Source organism: Phyllobates terribilis, unplaced genomic scaffold (genome assembly GCF_046119375.1).
Source record: "Phyllobates terribilis strain yellow unplaced genomic scaffold, ASM4611937v1 Scaffold_1__5_contigs__length_1240528914, whole genome shotgun sequence".
In the NCBI taxonomy this organism is placed as follows: domain Eukaryota; kingdom Metazoa; phylum Chordata; class Amphibia; order Anura; family Dendrobatidae; genus Phyllobates; species Phyllobates terribilis.
Window position 1 is genome coordinate 581,561,561 of NW_027362761.1, and position 26,421 is coordinate 581,587,981.

The following is a 26,421-nucleotide window of genomic DNA, read 5'->3' on the forward strand; positions in this document are numbered from 1 at the left end:
GATGGAGTGGTGTAAATCCACCACCACTGGACTCTGGAGGAGACGTGTTCTGTGCAGTGATGGATCGCTCTTCTCTATCTGCGTCTGATGGAGGAGTCTGGGTTTGGTGATTCCAGGACGACGTTACCCCCTGATTGCATTGTGCCGCTGTACAGATGGAGGAGGATAATGCTATGGGCTGTTATCAGGGGGCGGCCGCGGACCCTCAGCTCCAGTGAAGGGAAATCTTAATCTACAGCACAAGATGTTGTGGATAATTGTAGCTTCAGCTTTGTGGGAACAGTTTGGGGTTCGCCCTTTTCTGTCCCCATTACTGTGCCCAGTGCACAAGCTCCAGACAGACATGGAGGGGAACATGAGCGGCCGCACAGAGCCCGGACCTCAGCCCCATCCTATAATGGAGATTGTGAGTCCGGCCTCCCCGAACAAATGCTTTTATAGATGAAGGGGCAACAATATCAAAATCTTGTAGAAAGTCTTCCCAGAAGAATGAAAGCTGTTACAACTGCAGAGGGACAACTCCATTCTAATGTCTATGGATGTAGAACAGGAGGTCAGGAAAGCTGGTGGAGGTGTTTTAATATTTTTGACTATGTGGCGCCCCTGAGGGTTCAGTCACCACAGAGGTACTTCACTTCAACCAGAGGTGTGGTGTCTCCCTTCTCTCAGGTAAGGAGGGAGTGCTGCCCGGAACCCCAAACACCTGCATCCAACACTACACTGCTCCAGGCCGGCTGGAAGGGCAAGATGCAATGTGTTTTCTGCTGAGCCCTGTCCCTGGCTGGAGTAGGGGGAACCAAAGGTAGAGGGAACCAGTAGTGGGTGTGGGTGGAGGAAGTAGTTAGAGGAAGCACTTGTAGAAGGAGATAAAAATAGGGAAGCCATGTTAGAGAGTATGTTCAGTCAGAGGAGGGGAGTGAGGAGCAGAGCCTCTGCAGGAGCTCTGCTCCAGAGGTGGGACTAACTACAACTACACTGCCTTGAGGCCTGCTCCACCTGTGGGGAGCCGTCCCATCACAAACTGCCCTAACATCTGCCTCAGAGGACAGTTGCAGCGCTGGTGATCCTCACCAGGTACCACAGGTGGCGTCATGAATTTCCCCAAATCCCCTATATATATCCCTCCCTTTTGAGTGACCGCCCTGGGCCACAGACCAGGCCAGCCACCGTGATATTCCCTGTACCGGCAACCAGAGGCCCGGCTGCCGAGTACCCCGCGGCCCTGTGGGCGCGTCATCTTCTGGTGTCACAAACAGGATTTCGTGCCCGTTGCCACCGGGTACTGTGCGCCTTTATTGAACTGAACTGTGTTTTAAACTGCGGTGAGGATCGCTGCCATTATCGCGCTGCAGCGCGGGAAGAAGAGGGGCGTAACCGCGAGAATCTGGGAGGCGTAACTGCTAAATCGCACGAAGCCTAAGACACGCCCCGCCCCTGACGTCGAACCAGGAAGCGTCAGGTCCTGGAGGGAGCCCTGAGGACGCTCTGACGTCAGACGCGAGCGACGCAAGGTCTTGGAAGAAAACCGTCACCCGCGGAGCTGCGGCCTACCTGTTAAAGGAAGTGAAGAGGGTAGGCTCCGGTTCGCTAACCATGGCCGACGACCAGTAAGCCGCCGGAGCACCGGTTAACGCTCCTGATGCCCAACTTGCACCCGGTGCTGCACAGGCCGGAACGACCGCTCCACCAGCAGGGGTCGTGACTCCATTGATACCCATGGCCCTGCCGTATGTCCACAGGGTGGTGGAGGAGAGCAAACCCTCACCACCTAGAGCTGATGACCCGGCTGGGCCAGCCTATTGTGGACAGGTGCTTCCCCGGAGGGAGCACCATTATTGAACTGCTGAAAAATGTTTTATACTGTTTGAAAAAAAAAATGTAACCTACAACATTTAAGTGAAGTGCCTCCCATAAAGGGAAGAAATGTTTTATAGTCTTATATGCTAATGCATTCAAAAATTTGCATGTCATATATACCTTGTTTTACTCTGTTCCAACCCGAGGACATGCTGTGTTTTTCCGGGGGGGGGAATGTGGCGCCCCTGAGGGTTCAGTCGCCACCGAGGTACTGCACCTCAACCAGAGGTGTGGTGTCTCCCTTCTCTCAGGTAAGGAGGGAGTGCTGCCCGGAACCCCAAACACCTGCATCCAACACTACACTGCTCCAGGCCGGCTGGAAGGGCAAGATGCAATGTGTTTTCTGCTGAGCCCTGTCCCTGGCTGGAGTGGGGGGAACCAAAGGTAGGGGGAACCAGTAGTGGGTGTGAGTGGAGGAAGTAGTTAGAGGAAGCACTTGTAGAAGGAGATATAAATAGGGAAGCCATCTTAGAGAGTGTGTTCAGTCAGAGGAGGAGAGTGAGAGGAGCAGAGCCTCTGCAGGAGCTCTGCTCCAGAGGCGGGCCTAGCCAGTGAGGCTCAAGTCTGAAGAGAACAGTTAAGTCAGTGGGAGCAGTTCAGAAGAACAGCTCGGGACAGTTCAGAGGAACAGTCCGGGAGCAGAGTCTCATTAGGAGATCTGCTCCACAAGTAGGGCCAAGTCAGGAGGCCCAGGTGGGGAGCAGGGAGTAGGCTCCGTTCTACAGAAAGGATCCCAGGGGGTACGGCACGTGCAGGACGGCACCCGCATGCCCCGCATCTGTCAGAAGACAGAGGGATCGCTGCGGCACTCTAATCCCTAGGAGGGTCAAGTAGGTACCGGATCCGACGTACAGGAAGGACTCCAGAGCACCCGAGCGGGATTGAGAGTGGGAAGCGCAGAGCAGGAGGGAGAAGGGCCAGAGTAAAGATGGTCAAAATAGGAACACGAGAAAGTGGGGTTCTGCCAGGCATTTCCAAGTTGCCTGAGGAAGGATTGAACCTCTGCCCGGTGAATGCAGCGCGACGCGGGAGGCCTTTACATGTACAGTGCACCTGTGAAGTGTCTAAAGAACTGTGAGCAAAATCTTGGATGACTGCACTGCACTGCCTCTGTCCATTCTTCATCGGCACTATCGTTCCCCCTGCACTACATCGCCCAGCACGACCCACTCTCTTCAACTACACTGCCCTGAGGCCTGCTCCACCTGTGGGGAGCCGTTCCATCACAAGCTGCCCTAACATCTGACTCAGAGGACTGTTGCAGCGCTGGTGATCCTCACCAGACACCACAGGTGGCGTCACGAATTTCCCCAAATCCCCTATATATATCCCCCCCTTTTGAGTGGCCGCCCTGGGCCATGGACCGGGCCAGCCACCGTGATATGCCCTGTACTGGCAACCAGAGGCCCGGCTGCCGAGTACCCCACGGCCCTGGGGACGCGTCAACTATATAGTGAGTTTGTGACAATTTAGACACCACTAGAAAAGCATAGAAAAATGTCCATTCCGATAAATGCCCCCATCTTCTCACTTGACGGATTGACCCCCCCTTGTGATTTTTTTATTTTAAGACTATAGTTTGTAGTAGAAATTGATTGCTTTAGAGAATTTTTGACTGTCACCGGGTTAAATATTTGCTGAAGCTGACCCTGCGCTTCCATAGTTTGGCATCCTTTCATCTGTGCTAATTATTATTAGTGAATTATTCCCACATTTATTTATTCTCCAATTTACTCAAGAATCTAAAGATCCATAAAAAAAAAAAAAACGCTGTAAACTTCTTACAGGAATTAAGAAAACAAACTCCTTGACAATGCGGAAACGAGAGGATACAGAACAGATAAATGAAAGAAGAAAGAAAAACGGACACATCGTCATGGAAACGTTCCTCTTTCTCCCGGACTCAATTATTGGGACTTAGGATATAGTCAGATGTTTAGAGAACACGTTGCGCGTTATTAAAGTAATGGCGGCTACAGAGATAACAGGAAGAGTCAAGGCTTTCATGGGTGAAAACAACCACATTCAATAATCATCTGAAGAAGAAAAATAAATAAATATACATATATATTTATATATATAGTAAGGTTTTACTCACTCAGCTGCTTTTGAGGTAGGCACAGGAAGCTGTTTCTTTAAAAATGTCCAAGGCAGGTTTATTGCAACTTCATAAACCGCACTCTGAGACGTAAACGAAACACAGCCTTGTCCGGCACAGAGTAAAGAATGGAAAATAAACCGTCCATACAATATGACAGGTTCACCCGCTCACAGTCAGTGTCCTTTAGCACAAACACGCTGGAGCTAGGATCCGGTCCATGGCTTTCTGGAAGGTAGCTGGAGCTCCTTGCAACCCAAACGGCATTTTGGTGTACTGGAGACCCCCATTTGGAGTTGAAAAGGCAATCTTCCCTCTTGGCATCTTGGGACACAGGAATTTGCCAATACCCCTTTTGTGAGGTCAAGGGTGGTAATGTACCTGACCAGCCCTAGCCTTTCAATTAGTTCATCTACCCTGGGCATTGGGTGCAAATCAAACTTAGAGACCTCATTCAGTTTCCTATAGTCGTTGTAAAACCGCCATTCTCCATCTGGTTTCGGCACTAAGACTATGGGACTGGAAAAGTCACTCTTGGATTCTTCAATGACTCCAAGACTTAGCATCCGCTTCACTTCTTTCGAGTTAACCTCTAGGCGGGCTTTGAGAATCCGATACGGCTTCAGGTTTACCCAGACATGAGACTCGGTAAGAACCTCATGCTCTATGATCTGGGTACAACCTGGTAGTTCGGAAAACAGGTCCCTGTTCTGCTGTAGCTACTCTCGGCATTGTTGCTTTTGGGCACTTGACAATGACTCAGCCACCCTGACCTTTTCTACGTTGGCTTCAGCCTCCGCCCCCAAGCATGGAGCTTCCATGGGCTCCCTATCTCGCCATGGCTTAATCAAGTTCACTTGCTACACCTGGTAGGGCTTCCTTCTGCCTGGATGGTGGACTTTATAGTTAACATTGCCAACCTTTTCCACTACTTCATAGGGGCCTTGCCACTTATCCAGAAATTTGTTCTCCACCGTAGGTACCAGCACCAGTACCTGATCCCCAGGGTTGAAGTGTCTCACCTTCGCCGACCTCTTGTACATCCTCGACTGTGCCTCTTGTGCTTTGAGAAGGTGTTCCTTTACAATAGGCATCACCTCTGCAATCGTCTTTTGCTTCTGGGCCACATGTTCGATTACACTCCCGTAGGGTGTAGACTCCGCCTCCCAGGTCTCATTTGCTATGTCCAGGAGTACGCAGGGTGTCGGCCATACAACAGCTCAAAAGAGGAGAATCCAGTAGAGGCCTGTGGGAGTTCTCTGATAGAGAATAGAAGGTATGGCAGTAGACAGTCCCAGTCCGGCCGTCTTTCTCTATGACCTTCTTCAACATGGCCTTCAAGGTTTAATTAAACCTCTCCACCAAGCCATCTGTCTGTGGGTGGTAGACTGAGGTCTTGAGCTGTGTGATTTTCAGGGTCTTGCACAACTCCCTAATCACCTTTGACATAAATGGAGTCCCTTGGTCCGTTAGGATCTCTTTAGGCAACCCTGTCCTGGAAAAGATATGGACCAACTGCCGGGCTATACACTTGGAGTAGATTCATAGTGGTACGGCCTCTGGATACCATGTAGCATAGTCTAGTACCACCACGATATACTGACGTCCTTTAGCGGACTTGACCAGGGGTCCCACTAGATACATGGCGATGCGATCGAACGGGACCTCAATGATAGGCTGTGGCAATAAAGGGCTACGGAAGTGAGTCACCGGGGAGGTCAGCTGACAAGGCTTACAATAATTCATGATCTCTCGGTGACACCCAGGCCAGTAGAACCTCTGGAGGATCCTTTCCTGGGTTTTTTCTACCCCCAGATGACCACCTAAGACATGTGCAGGGGCCATATCTAACACACTGCGCCTGTACAGCCCTGGCACTAGTAACTGCTCGATTACCTCTCCCCAGAGGTTGGAGACCCAATATAGTATCTCCCCATTGACGGCAAAGTTTGAATATCGGGTGTCAGCTCTTGAGCAACACCATTCAAAACAGTGACATTATCAAATGCCCCTTTTAGATTTAAGTCTCTGAGCTGGGCGGTTCAAAAGTTTCCCCCGGACATCTCCAGCTCAGGGATGTTGGCCTCCAGGAATGCTGCCTCATCCTCATCCCCAACAGACACACAAAAAGGAAACCCATTGGCTGCGGCCTGCGATGAGGTGTCTTTAGGAGTGACCTGGTTGTTGTCTGAACAAGCCGGCATCCTTCCTTTCTCCCACAAGTCCCAAAATAAAGCAAAGTCCCACCCTATTATAACAGGGTGCAACAGATCCTTGACTACGCCCACCTCATGGGACTCGGCACCACAGTTTGTGTCTATGACCACTCGGGCCACAGGGTAGTCCTTAGCGTCCCCATGGATGCAACAGATGCCGACCTTTTTCCCTGGAATCAGTCGATGAGGAATTGTGGCCCTCACTAGGGCTACCAAACTCCGAGTCCAACAGGCCAGTCATTGACACTCCATTCACTGACACGGGGCATGCTTGAGGTCCCTCGGCTCGTTGAGGAACAGCCGTGCAGGCAGGATATGAAAAATACGAGCAGCACCGTCCTGAGCTGCAGTCCATTGGCTCATTGGTCATGGGGCAACGGGCAGCTATGTGACCTAGTGTGTGACACCTTCAACAAATTACACTATTGCATGAAGCCTTTGGCAGCAACTCAGACCTCTCCTGGACTCTAAGATGCACCTCAGATGTGGCTCTAGTTCCCCTTTTTTGGGTGTCTGCCCCCTTTGCACACCTCAATATGGAGATGCTACGACCCCTTGCTTCCCTAAGGAACTCATAGAATCATAGAATGGTAGAGTTGGAAGGGACCTCCTGGGTCATCTGGTCCAACCCCCTGCTCAAAGCAGGATTCACTAAATCATCTCAGACAGATGTCTGTCCAGCCTCTACAGTACTCTCTACTGTCTGGTACCTTTCCATCAACCCCACCAGGTCATCGGCATTACGCAAATCTCCCTGGGCAACCCAGGATTGCACCGACCTCGGAAGGGTGTATATGAACCTGTCTGTGGCACCCTAGGCCTGGTTGCCACAAATGTGATTAATCTGCGTCTGAGAGCAGGAGGGAGGTTCCCTAGTTAGGGACAATTAGCATGCAGCACCTCCTGTCCCAGGCCAGTAGGGGGAGCTGGCTTCCCTATAAAAGCTGGAACTGGGACAGGGTTAGAGAGACCAGAACCCACTTCTGAAGTGACCAGAAGGGTTTCTTAGAGGAAGGGACAGGTCAGCAGCAGCTGAGGAGTCCGTGAGGCAGAGGAGAGACGGCAAGCCAGGGACAGAGGCGGCGAGAGCCGGTTCTGGCTGAGAGAATCACACAACCGGACATTGGGGTCCGAGGCTGTCAGGGTTATCATTCCCAGCAGCAGAGAACCAACCCGCGAGGGATTTCAGGTCCCTTGGCCTAAGTAGCCTGGAGGCTCCGCCACATAGAGGGACCAGTACAGCGAGGAGAAAGCAAAAGGTACCCAAGGCCCGAGTCGCAAACTATACAGGCGAGAAGTACACGGCAAGATCAGGGACGTGGGCTATTACACCGAAGAGGGGGATAGTCAGAAAGAGCATAGAGAGAACGGTAGGCCTACACACTCACCCTGACCAGTGGGGCTTCCCCGAATGCTCTCAGATACCCAGGCCCATTCCTTACCGGTACTACTGTTGGGTCATGAATAACATCTACAATAAAGACCCAGAACTGTTTTGAAACGGGCTCTGAACTTATACTATTGCGGCCTGCACTATCACCCCCAGCATCCACCTTCACTGCCCTGAGGCCACCCTCCTCCCGTGGGGAGTTATCCTACCCTTGAGCTGCACACCAACACCAGCCTCAGCGGTCTGCCTAGCAGCGGCGGTTATCCCTGACCGCAATCCACGGGTGGCGTAGTCGGACATTCACAAATCTATAAATAGACTGCCACAACATTGGTCTGACCACCCTGAGCCACGGGACCGGGTTGCCACTACTACCCCCATCAGCACCGTACACCAGAAGGCCCGGTTCCGGGTACCCCACGGCCCAGGGGGCGAGTCATGTCCATGACAACTTTCTCCACTATCTGTGCAGGGGAGGAAGATTCAGGTTGCAACCACTTTGGACCAGGTGTAGGAGGTCGAACATTTGGGACTGGAGAGGTTTGTCATTGCAATAGGCTCAGTGGTGCACCCGTTGCGCCCTGACTTTCAGAGTCACTTCCAAGCGCACCAAAATCTCTGTTTGCAATTTGGCGTACTCCTTTGCGTCCTGCAAGGCCAGCTCATAATAGGCCTTCTGTGGCTTCCCTGTTAAATATGGCACCAGAACCTCCGCCCACTGCTCTGAAGGCAATTGCTCCCATTCCGCCACCCTTTCAAATACATAGCGAAAATGGACAGCACATCCTAACTAATGTGAACAGGAGCCAACTAAAAAAAATCTAACTATAAAAAAGGGTCAAAGTTGCCTCCTAAATTGCTAACAGTGATTGCTCTAAGACATTGAAACTGCTTCTGTTTCTGTTGCAGTAATGCAGTTTTAATGTCTTAGAGCAATCACTCTTAGCAATTTAGGAGGCAACTTTGACCCTTTTTTACCCTTTCAAATATAGTCAGGAACGCCTCGACGTCATCACCTGGGGTCATCTTTTCTAAGGCTCTTCTTACTGTCTTCCTGACATGTGAGTCATCACCTGGACTTGGGGGTGGCGTGGTTGCCCTGCCACAGATCACCTCAGTAGAAGCTCCATCCGCTGCTTGTGCTGTTGCTACTGCAGCTGCTGCTGTTGATGCTGCTGGAGATTTGCCTGCACCAGTTGCTTTATCAGCTCCTCCATGCTGCCGGGCGTCCCTTGCTGGCTGGCGGCCTTCATCCAGGATATAAACGGATTCCTGTAGCTGTCACACTGCCCCCTGGGATTTGTGCCCGTGCTTCTATCACCAATTGTAAGATTTTACTCACTCAGCTGCTTTTGAGGTAGGCACAGGAAGCGGCTTCTTTAAAAAGTCCAAGGCAGGTTTGTTGCAACTTTATAAACCGCACTTCTAGAAGTAAATGAAATATAGCCTTGTCTGGCACAGAGTAACAAATAGAAAATTAACAGTCCATACAATATGGTGAGTTCATCCACTCACGGTCAGTGTCCTTTAGCACAAACACGCTGGAGGTCTCCATACCTCCAGCCACAGACACTGAATGAGACACTCGGTCTTTTTTTTTTTACAAAAAACACTCCCTGGGGTGGGGATATGTGATGAGCCATTCCCTCCCATCTCTTATGACTGCTGGTAAAAAACAGCCCTGATACGCCCTGTTAAGCCTCTCAGCACTATACATGCTGGAGCATGCTTTCCCGGGTTTACATCACCAAAGCTACCAGCCTCGATGATGCATATCTCCCTTCAAGGACCTGTCCGGCGGCCATCTTACAATATATAATTTTCTATATACATATACAGTACAGACCAAAAGTTTGGACACACCTTCTCATTTAAAGATTTTTCTGTATTTTCATGACTATGAAAATTGTACATTCACACTGAAGGCATCAAAACTATGAATTAACACATGTGGAATTATATACTTAACAATAAAGTGTGAAACAACTGAAAATATGTCTTATATTCTAGGTTCTTCAAAGTAGCCACCTTTTGCTTTGATGACTGCTTTGCACACTCTTGGCATTCTCTTGATGAGCTTCAAGAGGTAGTCACCGGAAATGGTTTTCACTTCACAGGTGTGCTCTGTCAGGTTTAATAAGTGGGATTTCTTGCCTTATAAATGGGATTGGGACCATCAGTTGTGTTGTGCAGAAGTCTGGTGGATACACAGCTGATAGTCCTACTGAATAGACTGTTAGAATTTGTATTATGGCAAGAAAAATGCAGCTAAGTAAAGAAAAACGAGTGGCCATCATTACTTTAAGAAATGAAGGTCAGTCAGTGCGAAAAATTGGGAAAACTTTGAAAGTGTCTCCAAGTGCAGTTGCAAAAACCATCAAGCGCTTCAAAGAAACTGGCTCACATGAGGACCGCCCCAGGAAAGGAAGACCAAGAGTCACCTCTGCTTCTGAGGATAAGTTTATCCGAGTCACCAGCCTCAGAAATCGCAGGTTAACAGCAGCTCAGATTAGAGACCAGGTCAATGCCACACAGAGTTCTAGCAGCAGACACATCTCTACAACAACTGTTAAGAGGAGACTTTGTGCAGCAGGCCTTCGTGGTAAAATAGCTGCTAGGAAACCACTGCTAAGGACAGGTAACAAGCAGAAGAGACTTGTTTGGGCTAAAGAACTCAAGGAATGGACATTAGACGAATGGAAATCTGTGCTTAGGTCTGATGAGTCCAAATTTGAGATCTTTGGTTCCAACCACCATGTCTTTGTGCGACGCAGAAAAGGTGAACAGATGGACTCTACATGCCTGGTTCCCACCGTGAAGCATGGAGGAGGAGGTGTGATGGTGTGAGGGTGCTTTGCTGGTGACACTGTTGTGGATTTATTAAAAATTGAAGGCATACTGAACCAGCATGGCTACCACAGCATATTCCAGCGGCATGCTATTCCATCCCGTTTGCGTTTAGTTGGACCACCAATTATTTTTCAACAGGACAATGACCCCAAACACCTCCAGGCTGTGTAAGGGCTATTTGACCAAGAAGGAGAGTGATGGGGGGCTACGCCAGAAGACCTGGCCTCCACAGTCACCAGACCTGAACCCAATCGAGATGGTTTGGGGTGAGCTGGACAGCAGAGTGAAGGCAAAAGGGCCAACAAGTGCTAAGTATCTCTGGGAACTCCTTCAAGATTGTTGGAAGACCATTTCCGGTGACTACCTCTTGAAGCTCATCAAGAGAATGCCAAGAGTGTGCAAAGCAGTCATCAAAGCAAAAGGTGGCTACTGTGAAGAACCTAGACTATAAGACATATTTTCAGTTGTTTCACACTTTTTTGTTAAGTATATAATTCCACATGTGTTAATTCATAGTTTTGATGCCTTCAGTGTGAATGTACAATTTTCATAGTCAAGAAAATACGGAAAAATCTTTAAATGAGAAGGTGTGTCCAAACTTTTGGTCTGTACTGTATATATATAATGTAATCTCCTGCCTGGAAATGTGTGTCGCACAATTCTCTCTCTCTAAGAAATGAATTTCAATGGGGTTGTAATACCGAGAACAGCCACTATTTGGTGTATGGAGCTGTGCTGTTCAGTTCATTTCACTGTTTACATCTGACAACCGCCAGAGCTGATGGAGCTGATTAGTGTGACAAACAGCCAGGAACTGCCTCTAACAGCCGCAGTTAGGACAGAGCTCCTTCCGCGACTTTAACCTGAATGCCGATGTCAAACTGTGACAGCAGCATTAACATCGCACCGGCTTGGGGACTCATCATACTATGCTCCGATCGGCACCTCCGTCACATGATTGTGGGACGCCAATGGGTTGATATGACAGCTGGGGATCTGCTGAAGACCTCACTGCTTGTCATTGTGGAGCTCCTTTGAAACCTTCAAATGAGACTGTGATTTCTACTATATGTGGCAATATTGTGATATTCCTGTATCTAGAACAAGCGATCGGATGATCACAGGTTCAAGTCCCCCAAGGGCACTAACAAGAAGAGTAAAAAAAAAAAAAAAAAAGCATTAAAAAATATAAAAAAAATCCATAAAGTTCAAATTGCCCCCCTTAAAAATAAAGAAAATAAAAATAATACAGCGGGTGAAATTAGTATTAAACACTTCACCAATTTTCTAAGTAAATATATTTCTAAAGGTGCTATTGACATTAAATTCTCACCAGATGTCAATAACAACAACCCATCCAATCCACACAGGCAAAGAAATCAAAGCATACATGTCCATAAATTATGTGTAATAATGAGACATGACACAGGGAAAAAGTATTGAACACAAAAAGAAAGAATGATGAAAAAATCCATGGAAAGTCATGACACCAGGTGAAATCTATCAGTAATTAGAAAGCAATCATGTCACTTAGTGAAAAATAATATCAGCTGGTTCAACTGATGGCCTATAAAAAGGTGTCCCATTACCAAGGTGCCACACAAGAAACATCTCATGATTCGTAAAACGAGTAAGCTGTCTCAAGACCTTTACAACCTTATTGTTTCAAAACATACTGATGGCATTAGTTACAGAAAAATTTCTAAACTACTGAAGGAGCCAGTGAGCACTGTTGGGGCCATAATCCGGAAGTGGAAAGAACATAATTTTACCATAAATCGGCCACGACCAGGTGCTCCCCACAAGATTTTAGATAGAGGAGTGAAAAGAATTATCGGAAGAATTGCCCAAGAACCATCTGTGGAGATCTACAAAAAGATCTGGAATCAGCAGGTACAATTGTTTCAAAGAAAACTATAAGCAATGCATACATCCTCCATGGCCTGTATGCATGCTCACCATGCAAGACTCCATTGCTGAACAATAAGCATGTTCAAGTGAGTTTAAAGTTTGCTCAACAACATTTAGACAAATCTGTGAAATACTGGGAGAATATAGTCTGGTCAGATGAGACCAAAATTGAACTCTTTGGATGCCATAATACACATCATGCTTGGAGGCCAAAAAGCACTGCATATCACCCCAAAAAGACCATACCAACAGTGAAGTTTGATGGTGGAAACATCATGGTGTGGGGCTGTTTTTCAACATACGGCAATGGAAAACTTCATATGATTGAAGGAAGGATTAATGCACAAATGTACCGAGACATTCTTGATAAAAATCTGCCATCTACCAGGGTGATGAAGATGAAACAAGGGTGGAAATTTCAGCAAGACAATGATCCCAAATGCACAGCCAAGGAAACTCTCAATTGGTTTCAGAGAAATAAAATAAAGCTGCTATAATGGCCGGGCCGATCACCTGAATTCAATAGAAAACGTATGGAAGGAACTAAAGCTCAGGGTTCATAGAAGGAGCCCACAGGATTTGAACAGTGTTTGTGTGGAACAATGGGCCAAAATCATACCTGAGCAATGCCAGTCACTAGTTTCTCCATGCAGGAGGCATTTTGAAGCTGTCATCACCAACAAAGGCTTTTGCACAAAGTATTAAATACATTTCAGTAAGTGTGGTCAATATTTTTTCCCTGTGTCATTTCTCATTATTACACATAATTTATAGACATCTACGGTGATTTCTAAGTCTTTGTGGATTGGGTGGATTGTTACCGACATCTGGTGAGAATTTCATGTCAATAGCACCTTTAGAGATATATTTACTTAGAAAATTGGTGACGTGTTCAATACTTATTTCACCCGCTTTATGTGGCATCAACACATCCAGAAAAGTCCAAAATATAAAAACAATTAATCCGATCGGTAAACACCGTAAACAGAAAAAAATTAAAACACCCAAATTGCGGGTTTTTTTGCCGCAAAATACTGTTAAAAGTTATCAAAATGTCATATCTATCCCAATAGAAACATCGTCTCACCCCTCAAAAAATAAGCCTTCACACTGCTGCATCGACGGGTCTTGAAAAATGGTGACACAAGCGAAAAAAAAAAAATAATTAATTTTTGATTTTATTTTTCACCACTAAACTAATTTAAAAAACTGGACATGTTTGATATCACCATAATCGGTCTGATGAGAAGAATCATATTCTCAAGTCATTTTTACTACACAATGTGTGCCATAAAAACAATTCTCAAAAAACAATATCAGAATTGCTATTTTCAGCGCATGTACAATTTTTTCCCCATTTTCCAGCACACTATGTGGTAAAATGAATGGTGTCATTCAAAAGTATAATTTGTCCTGCAGAAAACAAGCCCTCATATAGCTACGTGGGCAGAAAAATAAGAGTTATGGCTCTGAAAAGAAGGGAAGTAAAAACAAAAGCATACAAATGGAAACTGGTTGCGTCGTGAAAGAGTTAAAGCCAAAAATAAGCATTTAAAGAGATGAAACGAAGCGTCATCAGTGATCTCTGTTTCAGGGGCTGGGCAGGTCCCAGTTTTACTGAGCATGCTCAATATGAGCTCCCTGCTCACAGTGCTATATTCCTTGTTATGCACAGTGACAGTTCGCTCCATTGTCGGCTCTAAAGGGAAGTGACGAGCAGACAAGAGAGCGCACTGTCAGTGCATATTATAAAAAACAAGACACAGGAAGCAGAGATCAGCCTACAAAACAGATGTTACCGATGATGCTTCGTTTTAAGGTGAGAACAGCAGCTATGGCAGCAACTGCAACCCCGGCTCCCTGATGATGTCCCATTTGAGTTTCCCAGCATGCACTGCGGATTCTCAAATTGGATATCATGGAACGTAACAAAAAAAGCAGACAGGAAGTTAGAGCAGAGAGGGAAAGGTAGGAAATTTTTAATTGTAGTTCATTACAAAGGTGATTAGATTATTAAGTTAAATACATGGACATTTAGTACGAAAATCACCTTGGGTTTTGAACCACGCCTTTAAGAAAAAGGGAAAAAATGTGGATAAACCCCTTTAAGTGATGTCATACTCTTACCTGAAGCTCTGGAGGAACGCCTGGGTAGCCTTTTTCTCCTCTGAGGCCTATGTTCCCCCTTTCTCCTCTTGGACCTAGGTCTCCTTTGTCCCCCTTATCACCCTTTGCTCCATCTTGCCCAGTTCCTCCATTGTTGCCATTATTTCCATGGTTTCCTAAACATTACACACAAAAAAATTGTTTGTAAGAAAATGAAAATTTTATTCATAGTTGGTAAAAGGCATCTACTAGGGTGGTGTAACATTTTGGTCCTTGCAGCAGAGGAAATAATAACTACTGATGCAAGTGACTGTGCAGCAGAGGTTGCCAAGCCACACCCCTTTCTCTGACATCACTTCCTACTCAGAAACTATTGGCTGAAGCTGCGCCTTACTGATTTCCTATTGTAATCGCCCCCTGTATTTTAATACTGGCAATTCTGGAGCTCATCACTGCAGTAGAGTATTGCCAATCCCTCTTTAGTGTTTTTTTGTGACCCAATTCTAAATCCTATGCTCCCCTTTAAACACCCATAGTTAAAGGATAACATTCTATCTCCCTACAACCACCACTAGTGGGAGCTCACTATATGGATATTTCTGTTTTTTTTCAGTCAAGATGGGGTGCAGAGCGTACTTTAATGAGAAAAAAAAATGAACTTTTTAGAATTTACCAAATGGCTGCAATGAAACAAAGAGTGAAAAATTTAAAGGGGTCTGAATACTTTACGTACCCACTGTATACAACTGTCATTCAGCTCCCCCTAGTGGTGACTTCAGGCAGACAGAATGTTATAATTTACCTGCATCGCGTTGTATATAGAAAAAAAGCAGCTATGTTTTTTAACCCTGCACAACAGCTTTACCGTCTCAGGCAGGAATAAAAACAAAACAGGTGCTAGTGAATAAATGGATTATTTTCTTGCTGAGCGTCTGGGGAAATCACTGCACGTCACATGTAGGAAGCATGTACTGTGGGTGATTGACACTTCTGTTACATATATATAGTTGTCATCACAGTAGTATATGCTTGCAACTTTATCATCATTTCCTCCAGAAATTGTTGCTTTCTGTAGTCTAAACCAGGGTTCCCCAACTCCAGTCCTCAAGGCTGTTTTCCAGTTCACCCCGCATTCAGTATAATGAAGGGAGCTCCGAGGCCTCTCAGTTGGCACAAACATAGTGGCTCATCAGAACACCTGCCTGTGCCTTGTGCTGCAGCTCACAATCAATTATCAGCAGATAGAAATTACAGCCTGTAATTTCTATCTGTCCCTTGTACAGGAACTTTCAAGATGGTATCACCCATCTTACTAATTACAACCTGTCATAGGTGTAATCGTAAAATTGGATCAAAAACCTTAAAGCCATACCTTAAGAGGGGACATGTCACCCTCATATTGAATATTAAAGCATGGCATAATTATAACTTGGGAAAGGAACAAGAGCTAGCACTGCATCTGACCTCGGTTTATGAGCTCCGGCTGTGAACAGGTAATTGAAGTGGGTTATCTGCTGAAGAGCAGACACCAAGCCTGGGCTCACTGCATACAATAGGCTGAGAGGTGTGAGTTTTCTCGCCAGGGAAAATAAGTTTACTCTCTTCAAAGCCACATTTGGCCAAGAATATTAGACATTAGGGCATCAAAGTCCAGTTATGAATATTGAGGTTTTTTTTTATGAATGGCATAGGTCCTACAGTTATGGGAGAGATATATTCGGCGCTTTAATAAAGTGACAAACATAACGCATTTACTTACATCACTGGGCGGTCACCGTATCAGATCTAAATTAATATCAGACAGATGGATAATGACATATATGCCATGTTTCTTATCTATGGAAAGCTAAAATCACGATAGGAAATATGTCATTTATATCTCCTGCCTGGGACCTCCAGGTATGAAGCTATCCTGAAAATCAGAGATCCCATAATTTTTGGGACCTCTGCACATCCCATTGACCAGCCCCAATCTCAGGTCATCTAGTGGAGGTATGCGGGCGTGACTTTTATCTGATAAACCACCAAATGCAGCCTTGAGGATTCTGTAAAACTTAACTAAAAAAAAAAAAGAGGGAATACAAGCCTATTTAAACAGTGTAGGTATAGGTGTGGGTTATATCCCTATTATTTTTTGCTGGAAAGAGTGGTGGCAGCACTCTGCACCACTATGAGAGATCACTCACCACCGTGAGGAAGCTCTTTTGGCGTTTTTAAGCACTTTTGCACTTTTTATGCACAGAGTCACTTATTTTCTATACAATACCCATGCCTTCCCAAATGCCTAACATACTCCCCTTATGACTTCTCCGAAAGGAGAAAGAAATGCGTCGGGATGGTTTTTATGGGACTAAGTTGAAGATATACTTGGGTACTGTCCTTGTAAGGACAGGAGCAATTACCGGGGCATGACAGGGTAGAATAGTCCAGAAAAAAGAACTTATGAACTTATGAACATATCCCTGAGAAATGCATACCAGCGAAATGGGTGAGATCCATACATTTTCCTTCTTTGTTATTTTTGAGCACTTGTTTATGATCATGTATATATCTAACCGTCCGGGCATTACATGTGAAAACATATGACATTTATAGATATAAGAGTTTACTATGCCTGTTATATATAGCTCTTAAATGTCCCGAGCTTAGTAGGGTCATTTTGGTTAAGTTTTTTTGAGTTTATGGCAATTGAGGCCAATATTTTATGATAACAAGTAAAAGTTAAGTTTTAGAGAATCCTCAAGGCTGTACTTGGTGGTTTCTGATTCTGAGGTGTATCCTGCCGTATGTTAAGCAGGTGGTTGCTAGTTGGTTGTTTTATCTGATAAAGACAAATTTTGAATTATAATCTTTGTCAGTCCTGGAAGACACTGTTCACTGTGGTTCTGTACCATTTTCCTAAAAGGAGTGCTTCCCTCCAAGATTTCCGCCATTTCCGTGACATCAGGTTTAGTACTTTTCTTTTGTTATCGCTTTTTATTTTATGTAATTGTATATACTGTATTGTTTTGTCCCCTTTTGTAACATCTTTTCTATATTTTTATAAACAATTACTTTTTGGATTAAATATAGAAAATGTAATAGCCTCTTGCTCTATGAACCACACTCCTGAAGCCATACGCTACCTGTAACGGGTGTCCAATCGGCTTGTACAAATGATTGGTGGAGGCAGCTAGTTTACTTGGGTTATTGCAGAGCTTGGCAGTGACCGTACTGGAGTATATATATTTATTCCGTGCTTATCACATAAAAGTCTTAACATAAATTGTATATGCCTGTACATAGGGTAAAACTTCAAATAACATGAAATATATCACACAAACCAGGTATAAGGTATAACCTAGTAAATAAGAACTGAAAGTGAAATATCTCATAAAACTTAAATTTTTATTAAATCTCAATTTTGATGCAAACAATAAAATCAGGAAAAAGGTGTTGAACAGCCTGCAGTAACCAAAAGGGCAGATTCAGGAGCCTTTCTTCATGGTATCACCCTCCTTACCACCCTGTTAGTATCATCTATGGTTCGGTAAAGCCTGCAGGAACTTCAAGGGCATATTAAGGAGCTTTTCTTCGTGGCATCACACACCTTACCACTTTGTCATCTGTGCATCTCTACAGCCTGCAGTGACCCCAAGGGCATATTCAGGAGCTTTTCTTCATGGTATCACCCTCCTTATCACCCTATTTAGTATCATCTGTGCTTCTGTACATCCTGCAGTAACCCAAAGGGCAGATTCAGGAGCTTTTCTTCATGGTATCACCCTCCTTACCTCCCTGTTAGTATCATTTCTTCATTGTATCCCCTTTTTGCCAAGTGGCAGCCTTTTATTCTTTCCCCTACATAGGTCTCAGTGACACCTTGGGGGTATACAGAAACTTTTGTGCCTGTTAATACCCATTCTAACATGTAGCAAGGATATGTGCAGTATGACTGCTATGTTTCGGCAGTCGAAGGTATTTTTTTTTTCTACATAAGGGACAAAATATGAGCTGTTATTTTGAGCTGTATCAATTTGTTGACTCAGATATTTACTGACAACTGGATCAGGGATTTTTTTGTGTATTCAGTTTTGATTAACATATGAACATATGTGCACAAAGACATGGACATACATTTTATGATTTATAGAACTCTACATTTTAATGCAAAACCGCTTAAAAGTGTTCATGTGTGTAAAGTGCATTCTCACATCGACAAGTGTTTACTTCCAGAAAATATACGAGGATAGCGCGTAACATGATATTCTGTATTAGAATTCAGGTTTTATTTCTGTGTATCAAAGACGTAAAAATTGTCCCAGCAGCATCAGGGTTAAACGGGATATTCTGGGAAAAGATATTGGCTGATAGTGGAGCTGCTATTTTATATCATCACGATGTGATATTATGTGCAGAGAATGGGAGAGAATTTCTCTTTCAGGCTTCATGTAACATTTATTATTTCTCCAGCAGTTTTTTTTTTTTTAGTGTTATGGCTTTTATTGTCAGCGTTCTTACAGAATTCGATAAATTCAGCTATAATTACAGTACCTGGGATACCTGGTGGTCCAGGCAGTCCTGGTGGTCCGGCAATTGGTTGCTGAAATCTATATCCAAATTCTCCTCGACAGCAGCTGCTGCAATCTGGTTGTTGTGGAGTCTGAATAACATAAAGAAGAATTGTTACAAACCAAAACGAAGACATCAGAAGAATTTCAGACATTGACAGCTGCGTCCAGAACATCGAGACAGCGTAAACGGCAACATGTGAATTAATTACATAAAAAACTACAGTCACTGTGTATATACATAAAATTACTGATCCTGAGTTACATCCTGTATTATACTCCAGAGCTGCACTCACTATTCTGCTGGTGCAGTCCCTGTGTACATACATTACATTACTGATCCTGTACTGATCCTGAGTTACATCCTGTATTATACTCCAGAGCTGCACTCACTATTCTGCTGGTGCAGTCACTGTGTACATACATTACTGATCCTGAGTTACATCCTGTATTATACCCCAGAGCTGCACTCACTATTCTGCTGGTGCAGTCACTGTGTACATACATTACATTACTGATCCTGTACTGATCCTGAGTTACATCCTGTATTATACCCCAGAGCTGCACTCACTATTCTACTGGTGCAGTCACTGTGTACATACATTACTGATCCTGAGTTACATCCTGTATTATACTCCAGAGCTGCACTCACTATTCTGCTGGTGCAGTCCCTGTGTACATACATTACATTACTGATCCTGAGTTACATCCTGTATTATACTCCAGAGCTGCACTCACTATTCTGCTGGTGCAGTCACTGTGCACATACATTACATTACTGATCCTGAGTTACATCCTGTATTATACTCCAGAGCTGCACTCACTATTCTGCTGGTGCAGTCACTGTGTACATACATTGCATTACTGATCCTGAGTTACCTCCTGTATTATACTCCAGAGCTGCACTCACTATTCTGCTGGTGCAGTCACTGTACATACAGTACAGACCAAAAGTTTGGACACACCTTCTCATTTAAAGATTTTTCTGTATTTTCATGACTATGAAAATTGTACATTCACACTGAAGGCATCAAAACTATGAATTAACACATGTGGAATTATATACTTAACAAAAAAGTGTGAAACAACTGAAAATATGTCTCACATTCTTGGTTTTTCAAAGTAGCCACCTTTTGCTTTGATGACTGCTTTGCACACTCTTGGCATTCTCTTGATGAGCTTCTAGAGGTAGTCACCGGAAATGGTTTTCACTTCACAGGTGTGCCCTGTCAGGTTTAATAAGTGGGATTTCTTGCCTTATAAATGGGGTTGGAACCATCAGTTGTGTTGTGCAGTAGTCAGGTGGATACACAGCTGATAGTCCTACTGAATAGACTGTTAGAATTTGTATTATGGCAAGAAAAAAGCAGCTAAGTAAAGAAAAACAAGTGGCAATCATTACTTTAAGAAATGAAGGTCCGAAAAATTAGGCAAACTTTGAAAGTGTCCCCAAGTGCAGTTGCAAAAACCATCAAGCTCTACAAAGAAACTGGCTCACGTGAGGACCGCCCCAGGAAAGGAAGACCAAGAGTCACCTCTGCTTCTGAGGATAAGTTTATCCGAGTCACCAGCCTCAGAAATTGCAGGTTAACAGCAGCTCAGATTAAAGACCAGGTCAATGCCACACAGAGTTCTAGCAGCTGACACATCTCTTCAACAACTGTTAAGAGGAGACTTTGTGCAGCAGGCCTTCATGGTAAAATAGCTGCTAGGAAACCACTGCTAAGGACAGGCAACAAGCAGAAGAGACTTGTTTGGGCTAAAGAACACAAGGAATGGACATTAGACCAGTGGAAATCTGTGCTTTGGTCTGATGAGTCCAAATTTGAGATCTTTGGTTTCAACCACCGTGTCTTTGTGCGACGCAGAAAAGGTGAACGGATGGACTCTACATGCCTGGTTCCCACCGTGAAGCATGGAGGAGGAGGTGTGATGGTGTGGGGGTGCTTTACTTGTGACACTTGGGGATTTATTCAAAATTGAAGGCATACTGAACCAGCATGGCTACCACAGCATCTTGCAGCGGCATGCTATTCCATCCAGTTTGCGTTTAGTTGGACGATAATTTATTTTTCAACAGGACAATGACCCCAAACACACCTCCAGGCTGTGTAAGGGCTATTTGACCAAGAAGGAGAGTGATGGGGTGCTACGCCAGATGACCTGGCCTCCACAGTCACCAGACCTGAACCCAATCCAGATGGTTTGGGGTGAGCTGGACCGCAGAGTGAAGGCAAAAGGGCCAACAAGTGCTAAGCATCTCTGGGAACTCCTTCAAGATTGTTGGAAGACCATTTCCGGTGACTACCTCTTGAAGCTCATCAAGAGAATGCCAAGAGTGCGCAAAGCAGTCATCAAAGCAAAAGGTGGCTACTTTGAAGAACCTAGAATATAAGACATATTTTCAGTTGTTTCACACTTTTTTGTTAAGTATATAATTCCACATGTGTTAATTCATAGTTTTGATGCCTTCAGTGTGAATGTACAATTTTCATAGTCATGAAAATACAGAAAAATCTTTAAATGAGAAGGTGTGTCCAAACTTTTGGTCTGTACTGTACATTACATTACTGATCCTGAGTTACATCCTGTATTATATTCCAGAGCTGCACTCACTATTCTGCTTCTGCAGTCACTGTATACATACATTACATTACTGATCCTGAGTTACATCCTGTATTATACTCCAGAGCTGCACTCACTATTCTGCTGCTGCAGTCACAGTATACATACATTACATTACTGATCGTGTACTGATCCTGAGTTACATCCTGTATTGTACTCCAGAGCTGCACTCACTGTTCTGCTGGTGCAGTCACTGTGTACATACATTACATTACTAATTCTGTACTGATCCTGAGTTACATCCTGTATTATACTCCAGAGCTGCACTCACTATTCTGCTGCTACAGTCACTGTGTACATACATTACATTACTGATCCTGTACTGATCCTGAGTTACATCCTGCATTATACTCCAGAGCTGCACTCACTATTCTGCTGCTACAGTCACTGTGTACATACATTACATTACTGATCCTGTACTGATCCTGAGTTACATCCTGCATTATACTCCAGAGCTGCACTCACTATTCTGCTGGTGGAGACACTGTGTACATACATTACTGATCCTGTACTGATCCTGAGTTGCATCCTGTATTATACTCCAGAGCTGCACTCACTATTCTGCTGGTGCAGTCACTGTGCACATACATTACATTACTGATCCTGTACTGATCCTGAGTTACATCCTGTATTATACTCCAGAGCTGCACTCACTGTTCTGCTGGTGCCATCACTGTGTACATACATTACATTACTGATCCTGTACTGATCCTGAGTTACATCCTGTATTATACTCCAGAGCTGCACTCACTATTCTGCTGGTGCAGTCAATGTGTACATACATTACATTACTGATCCAGAGTTACATCCTGTATTATACTCCAGAGCTGCCCTCACTATTCTGCTGGTGCAGTCACTGTGTACATACATTGCATTACTAATTCTGTACTGATCCTGAGTTACATCCTGTATTATACTCCAGAGCTGCACTCACTTTTCTGCTGCTACAGTCACTGTGTACATACATTACATTACTGATCCTGTACTGATCCTGAGTTACATCCTGTATTATACTCCAGAGCTGCACTCACTATTCTGCTGGTGCAGTCACTGTGCACATACATTACATTACTGATCCTGTACTGATCCTCAGTTACATCCTGTATTATACTCCAGAGCTGCACTCACTGTTCTGCTGGTGCAGTCACTGTGTACATACATTACATTACTGATCCTGTACTGATCCTGAGTTACATCCTGTATTATACTCCAGAGCTGCACTCACTATTCTGCTGGTGCAGTCACTGTTTACATACATTACATTACTGATCCTGAGTTACATCCTGTATTATACTCCAGAGCTGCACTCACTATTCTGCTAGTGCAGTCACTGTGTCCATACATTACATTACTGATCCTGTACTGATCCTGAGTTACATCCTGTATTATACTCCAGAGCTGCACTCACTATTCTGCTGGTGCAGTCACTGTGTACATACATTACATTACTGATCCTGTACTGATTCTGAGTTACATACTGTATTATATCCCAGAGCTGCACTCACTATTCTGCTGGTGCAGTCACTGTGTACATACATTACATTACTGATCCTGAGTTGCATCCTGTATTATACCCCAGAGCTGCACTCACTATTCTGCTGGTGCAGTCCCTGTGTACATACATTACATTACTGATCCTGTACTGATCCTGAGTTACATCCTGTATTATACTCCAGAGCTGCACTCACTATTCTGCTGGTGCAGTCACTGTGTACATACATTACATTACTTATCCTATACTGATCCTGAGTTACATCCTGTATTATACTCCAGAGCTGCACTCACTATTCTGCTGGTGCAGTCCCTGTGTACATACATTACATTACTGATCCTGAGTTACATCCTGTATTATACTCCAGAGCTGCACTCACTATTCTGCTGGTGCAGTCACTGTGTACATATATTACATCACTGAACCTGTACTGATCCTGAGTTACATCCTGTATACTCCAGAGCTGCACTCACTATTCTGCTGGTGCAGTCACTGTGTACATACATTACATTACTGATCCTGTACTGATCCTGAGTTACATCCTGTATTATACTCCAGAGCTGCACTCACTATTCTGCTGGTGCAGTCACTGTGTACATACATTACATTACTTATCCTGTACTGATCCTGAGTTATATTCTGTATTATACTCCAGAGCTTCATTCACTATTCTACTGGTGCAGTCACTGTTTACATACATTACATTACTGATTCTGAGCTACATCCTGTATTATACTCCAGAGCTGCACTCACTATTCTGCTGGTGGAGTCACTGTGTATATACATTACATTACTGATCCTGTACTGATCCTGAGTTACATCCTGTTTTATACTCCAGAGCTGTATTCACTATTCTGCTGGTGCAGTCACTGTACATACATTACATTACTGATCCTGAGGTACATCCTGTATTATATTCCAGAGCTGCACTCACTATTCTGCTGCTGCAGTCACTGTATACATACATTAAATTACTGATCCTGTACTGATCCTGAGTTACATCCTATATTATACTCCAGAGCTGCACTTACTATTCTGCTGGTGCGGTCACTGTGTACATACATTACATTACTGATCTTGAGTTACACCCTGTATTATATTCCAGAGCTGCACTCACTATTCTGCTGGTGCAGTCACTGTGTACATACATTACATTACTGATCCTGAGTTACATCCTGTATTATACTCCAGAGCTGCACTCACTATTCTGCTGCTGCAGTCACAGTATACATACATTACATTACTGATCCTGTACTGATCCTGAGTTACATCCTGTATTATACTCCAGAGCTGCACTCACTATTCTGCTGGTGCAGTCACTGTGTACATACATTACATTACTTATCCTGTACTGATCCTGAGTTATATTCTGTATTATACTCCAGAGCTTCATTCACTATTCTACTGGTGCAGTCACTGTTTACATACATTACATTCCTGATTCTGAGTTACATCCTGTATTATACTCTAGAGCTGCACTCACTATTCTGCTGGTGGAGTCACTGTGTATATACATTACATTACTGATCCTGTACTGATCCTAAGTTACATCCTGTATTATACTCCAGAGCTGCATTCACTATTCTACTGGTGCAGTCACTGTACATACATTACATTACTGATCCTGAGTTACATCCTGTATTATACTCCAGAGCTGCACTCACTATTCTGCTGGTGCAGTCACTGTGTACATACATTACATTACTGATCCTGAGTTACATCCTGTATTATATTCCAGAGCAGCACTCACTATTCTGCTGCTGAAGCCAATATTACAAGACCCAAATCCCTAAATAGTCTTTTAATAGTGCACTATAGTGAATAAATAAAACTGCTACAATATATAGTAAAATTGTTAATAACAATTATGGTGTCTCTACATTCCAGTGATCCTATAAATCTATCTCCATTTACAGTAATAATAATACATAAGATTGCACGGCTATGAGGAGCATCTAATAACAAAAAAGTTACACAACTCTGCCAAATGTGACCAAACTTTCTAGCAGCCGCTTTCCAAGTGCACATGTTAATCCATCATCAGCACAAATCTGCAAAAATGAGAAATTTCCATCTTTGTATTCAGGACTGTTCAAGCAAAAAAAGGTGAAACCCGTCTAAACATACAGTAACCGTCCTAATGAAGAAACATAAAATAACAGAGCAAGACAACGACAGATTCAATGTAACAAATTACAGATGTAGCAGAGCGGAGCTTGTCAGATGTGGTGGAGGTGAGTCTGATATTTGGCAACGGAGGTCCCAATAATGCAGCCCCCCGACACAGTCGGCTCTGCTACATCTAGGAAACAGGACATATCACCAGTGTTCTAGTAATAAATAATCTAGAAAAGCTAAGATAGGTAGAGGTGAAGAAGATGGAAGCAGAGTACCTGGACTCTGTGTGAGGGTTGCTCTAGCTCATCTACCTCGGGGGTCCCCAACTCTTTTTGAGCAGCAGAATTAAAGGAAAATGTCTCAATGTGGAGATTCCGCTCTCCTACTACTTCCCTGCCGGATATAATGCCCGTCCGTTGATGATGACTCCCAACTACTTTGGCCAGTGGTTTATTAGATCTTCTCCTCACCTCCATGTTTTCATCCTGACTAAGACAACACGGCAAAGCAAATAAAGCCAGAAGCCACCAGATGCTAAGACGCCTTGGAGCCATTCAGGTACAGAATCCAGACAGAGGCATAAAGCTTGGGTCAAAAAGTTCCCGAAAAATCTGCTCCTACCAAGTTATATACTGGTGACAGCTGGAGAGGGGGAAAAAAAAGGACGGCAAAATCAGCCGAGCCTAAAGGAAAGTATTAGTCATCCTTCTACTGTGACCGAGGAAATGGATTTCACTCCGGCTTTCGCTAAGTATCACGGTCATAATTCGGGACGTGTATGGGAGTCACACCTCTCCGGATATGTCGCATCTCCTTATACACATAAGATGGGAAATTGTGACCATGGAACAAATGGGTTTTTGCCCCTCGTTAGACATGGAGATTGAATGGCTTTTTCGTCTGTACAAGGACGAGATGGAACAAGGACGGGTTTTATGGTGGCCAAGAATTTCTCAAAAGCGTTTTCTCAAGTGTGAAGGTTTCTGAAAATAACCAGAACCAAGGGTGAAGTTTTTTTTTTCTTTAATATCTTTATAAGAAAGTTTTTATAATTGGATTATGAGCAATTATTCTCAAATTTTTACATATTTGTTTTAAATTTTCATCAGGATAGCAAACAGTTTTTTTATGTTTTCTCAGGCAGGTCATTTATTTGAGTATTATGGTCCTTAGAGACTGTCTTCTGCTATAGGGACTTATAGAGAACA

At 44.2% G+C, this 26,421-nt stretch overlaps 1 protein-coding gene across 2 annotated transcripts in view; it reads right to left on the minus strand.

Annotated features, from left to right (window-relative positions):
* Positions 1–25,913, minus strand: part of C1QTNF3 (C1q and TNF related 3) — a 117,502-nt gene extending 91,589 nt beyond the window's left edge. The window contains exons 1-3 of one of the 2 annotated variants that reach the window (XM_073655102.1): positions 25,489–25,913; positions 18,962–19,070; positions 14,450–14,604 (exon numbers count right to left, since the gene is read on the minus strand). In XM_073655102.1, coding sequence (XP_073511203.1) covers positions 14,450–14,604; positions 18,962–19,070; positions 25,489–25,767 — 543 coding nt within the window. In that variant the 5' untranslated portion in view covers positions 25,768–25,913. The remainder of the gene's footprint in view (positions 1–14,449; positions 14,605–18,961; positions 19,071–25,488) is intronic. The other variant, XM_073655103.1, reaches the window with a different exon arrangement.
* Between the last annotated feature and the right edge of the window lie 508 nt (positions 25,914–26,421).